At 47.0% G+C, this 3,815-nt stretch overlaps 2 protein-coding genes across 2 annotated transcripts; one reads left to right on the top strand and one right to left on the bottom strand.

The window, feature by feature from the left end:
- Positions 1-734: 734 nt before the first annotated feature.
- On the bottom strand, positions 735-1,724 carry ANOM_011697 (uncharacterized protein; the record flags this gene model as incomplete). The annotated part of the gene is made up of 3 exons (XM_015556953.1): positions 735-1,268; positions 1,339-1,648; positions 1,705-1,724. 3 exons carry the CDS (start codon positions 1,722-1,724, stop codon positions 735-737), a joined length of 864 nt encoding a protein of 287 aa, XP_015401002.1.
- Positions 1,725-2,686: 962 nt separating this feature from the next.
- Positions 2,687-3,586, top strand: ANOM_011696 (BAG domain protein; the record flags this gene model as incomplete). The annotated part of the gene is made up of 1 exon (XM_015556952.1): positions 2,687-3,586. The coding sequence occupies one exon, from the start codon at positions 2,687-2,689 to the stop codon at positions 3,584-3,586; it is 900 nt and encodes a 299-aa protein (XP_015401001.1).
- Positions 3,587-3,815: the final 229 nt, after the last annotated feature.

Raw genomic sequence — 3,815 nt, 5'->3', positions numbered from 1 at the left:
AGACTCGCTGTAGTGACTTCAGTTCCCAATTCGCATGACGAAGGCGTTGGAAATAGATATGACATAGTTTTGTATCATAAGTTCGAAATTTACGTATATATGCTTGAGTTCCTCCGTTGTATACCATTTTGCTGACCCTGGGAATACCACCATTTGCAGATGCTACAGAAAAAAATGAACTTACTGATTTCCCTCATGATCCTATGCCAATCCATGCAGGCTGTTATAGTACCACGATAAGGCTCCCAAAATTCTCACATGCAGTATCTCATATAGTAGGGCACGAAACCACCCAGAGCAGTAGGATATCAAAGTTGCATGTCGTCATTCGGAAAAATTGTTTTACTGTGGTGTGCATCGCACAAGTACGTGTTAATATAGTAATAAAACAATGGCATTTAGCAGACCTAAGGGTCATTAAGGCAGATCACATATATTCTACTGCCAAAGTCGCCGATGATCGTGTGATCTACCGGTCATTGTTTGAGGGGAGTCCTTTGGGTTGGTGCTTTGATAATGGCCATATTTGGGGTATAGGCTAGGGTCCTCAATTGATATGAGCGATGCGAGCGGTGAAAATGGACATGTAATGTCTCTATACAGGGTGAAAAATACCTGGTATCCAGGAACCAGATTTTCGCTCGGGGCAAAGTAGAATGGCATACCATATATCATATACCATGTTGAATAGTATGAGGAAAGTTCGTTAAGAAGGCTACACTGGAAGGAAGCACTCAATTCTCCGACTTGTAGTCGTCGTCCAGCTTTGTATACAAGGCAGATCGATGGTAGACAAAACCTCCTTGTAATCTGTTCCGCATTATATATCCCACTGCTCCCTCTTCGTCTTGTATCGCTTTCCATTCCCACCACTCTTTCTCGCTTTCATAGTCCCTGCGGAACTTGCATAGTGCAAAACCAAGCATAAACATCTTGAACCTTCTCTCTGGGCTTTTTTGAATGACAAAGCTCCTTGTTTTGACATCCTCATTAAGAATGCCTCGATCGCCGACCTGGTGGATGATGTTGATAGCTTGTTCACAGAGTGACTGCCAGGCTTCTCTGGGAGCATGTGCGGCGACATCAGTCAAGGGAAATCCATCAATATATTCTAAAAGAATCCCAGGGATGTCAGTATACTTGCTGACTGACGCATCGTGCAGCGCCGATGACCCATGCAACGTAACGCATGCGAACAGTTTGGGGACGTGTTCGCCTTGGATATCTTTCATGGTAACGTATACTTCAATTTCTGTCTCATAAAAATCCTGCATCCTTGTATAGAGGTATATCTCATCCTATGCGATACTAAAATGATCCGCTTTCTCCTCAACGAACCCATAATCGTTGTCGAGCCGGGGCGACAGAATTAGATGCGTCGCCATTCAGGACGAATTGCTGGTACTGCTGTCCAATATCCGGAGTCCAGGGGTTGCTTTTCTGATCCTCTCTGAATCCTGTTGCAGACCGACGGTCATAGAGCTTTAAAATCATATGGCCGTTCAACTGTAGAGACTGGGCGGGGCGGTCCAACAGAACGACCATCGCACATGAAAATGTGAACGGTTCAAAGATATGCGCTATTGTAGCTTTAACCTGCTGCCTGTCAATGTGGAGGGCTATCTCATTGCCAGCCACATAAGTACATCTGGAATTGATTAGTATATCCCACCGTCACGAGTAGTTCTGTACCCTGTCACTTACTCTGTCACTATACCTTCCATTTTGATTGGACAGATGCTATGAATACCGCTGGTACTACTAAGACATCGAAGCTCGGCTCTTCATTCAAGTGTTTCTATTACTCAAAAAGATATCGTAATATAATTGACCAACATAGGCCAAGGCGTTTTCTTTCTCCTCTATTGGAAATTGGCTGCGTGGCATCGGATGGCTTTAGTAATCGTACAGCCTTGCATAACTAATAATTAGTTAATGAAACGCTAAAGCTTTGGCTTCGATTTATTTCCAATCTTCGAATAGAAATTATGACTGTGTGTATCCCAATTGTATCCATTATGACCATGCTATGCATTGTCTGTGTTCCCAGTATATGCAAAGTATGACTGTAGTGCAGCGGGGAGGAACGTTGGTGTTATTGTATGGGGGATTCAAGTAGAACAGGAGAATATCATTGTCGCAGAATATCTACCCACCATTGAATTCACCCCATAATTCACGCAGATTGCCCAAATCTCCCAACAAGGCTCAATCAGGCCAGGCAACTATCGCCTGACCTCGTCCCAAGTTGATACTAGGTAGAGTAGCCTGTGTTCTGCTCCACTGAATGAGGAGTGACTGCGGCAAAATGTCCGCCTGGGCTCTCCGCCTTGTTTGCCTATTTCGGAGTTGAGAGGACAGCTTCTCCCTTAATGACCTCAGCGTCCACCGCTCAATTTTTTTGCCTCTTCGTTTAAGACAATTCATTGATGACCCAACTGCTGTCGCACGATTCTCAGTCCTTTCTGGGCGAGACTTGTGCATTCTACCTGACTTCCTTTAAAAACAAGTTTCCCACTTCCCTCAGCGCCATTCAAGACAAATTCGTCACAACCTTTTCTGCTGAAACGCCTTTGTCTTTGCGCTCCCTTGGGCCCCCACCAACTTGGATCACCGAGAACACCCTCGCCGCCGACAAGCTTACACTCGCTGTCACCATCCTGCTTGCGCACTAGCAGTAGCCATCATGTCCTGGCGCTCTCCCTTCACCAACCTCTTCCGTCGCTCTCCACAGTATTCCACTGTTTCCAATACGCCGCAAGTCAGCGATAGCGATTACAGTTATATCGTCGATGGTGCGGCAGGCACATATAGGAATCAAGATGACAATGCGCCAGACACACTTCTCCTTAAACACAAAAGGAACGCATATGAGCTGAATTTCCCGGCATACGCCATAAATGACGGGACACTCAGCGTTCGCGAGTTGAGGCGACGAGCTGCAGAAGCGACAGGCGCTCCCGACCCAAAGCGGGTCAAGCTACTTTACAAGGGCAAGCTTTTGGACGACGATGATCTGCCCTGTCGGGATGAGGGGCTCAAACAACAGTCGGAGGTGTTATGTGTGGTATCGGAGGTAGGAGAGAGTACCCCTAGCGAGGGGTCCGACGCGGAGGATAAGGCCAGCGACTCGGCGCCTCCGGATGATGCGCCCCGCCCGAAGAGGGTTCGCAATCGGAACAAGAACAAGAAGAATAAGAATAAGAAGAAGAACAAAGATGGTGCTGACTCTCTCGCGCCGTCCGCCGACCAGAAACCTTCTGCGTCCCCTAGCAGATCGACGCTACCAGCGCCGGCTCCCAACCTCAAAGCCTTCAGTACCCCACTTGAGCAAGCACAGGCACTTTCAGCGTACTTTCAAAGAGAGCTGCTGCCACTTTGCGATGAATATATTGCCAATACCCCGACCGATCCTAAGTCGCGTGAATTCGAGCATGCGAAGTTGAGCGAGACGATTCTGGCGCAAGTGCTTCTTAGGGCTGATGGCATTGAGCCCGATGGTAACGTGGACGCTCGAAACGCGCGCAAGGCGCTCGTTAAGGAAGCGCAGTCCACCCTCACAAAACTGGATCAAGCAAAGGCATGATTGCCCAGCGCCTCGCCGGTTTGATGTTTTTGTACATTTTATGTTACCTTTATAACTAATCGCCTGGTGTGCCCACCCATCATTGTATATGTCATGAACATTATTGACAGATATTGTTGCCGGAGACGAATATAGAATTTTGCCTCATATACCATACTACTGTGGGCATTAGATATATCATGATGGTTCCTTTCATGACACTTACCCCTTTTGGCTGTGTATCTGGAAG

This window comes from Aspergillus nomiae (genome assembly GCF_001204775.2).
Source record: "Aspergillus nomiae NRRL 13137 chromosome Unknown contig00706, whole genome shotgun sequence".
In the NCBI taxonomy this organism is placed as follows: Eukaryota; Fungi; Ascomycota; class Eurotiomycetes; order Eurotiales; family Aspergillaceae; genus Aspergillus; species Aspergillus nomiae.
Note: the sequence above shows the minus strand (reverse complement) of the source record. Positions and strands in the feature narration are given on the sequence as shown.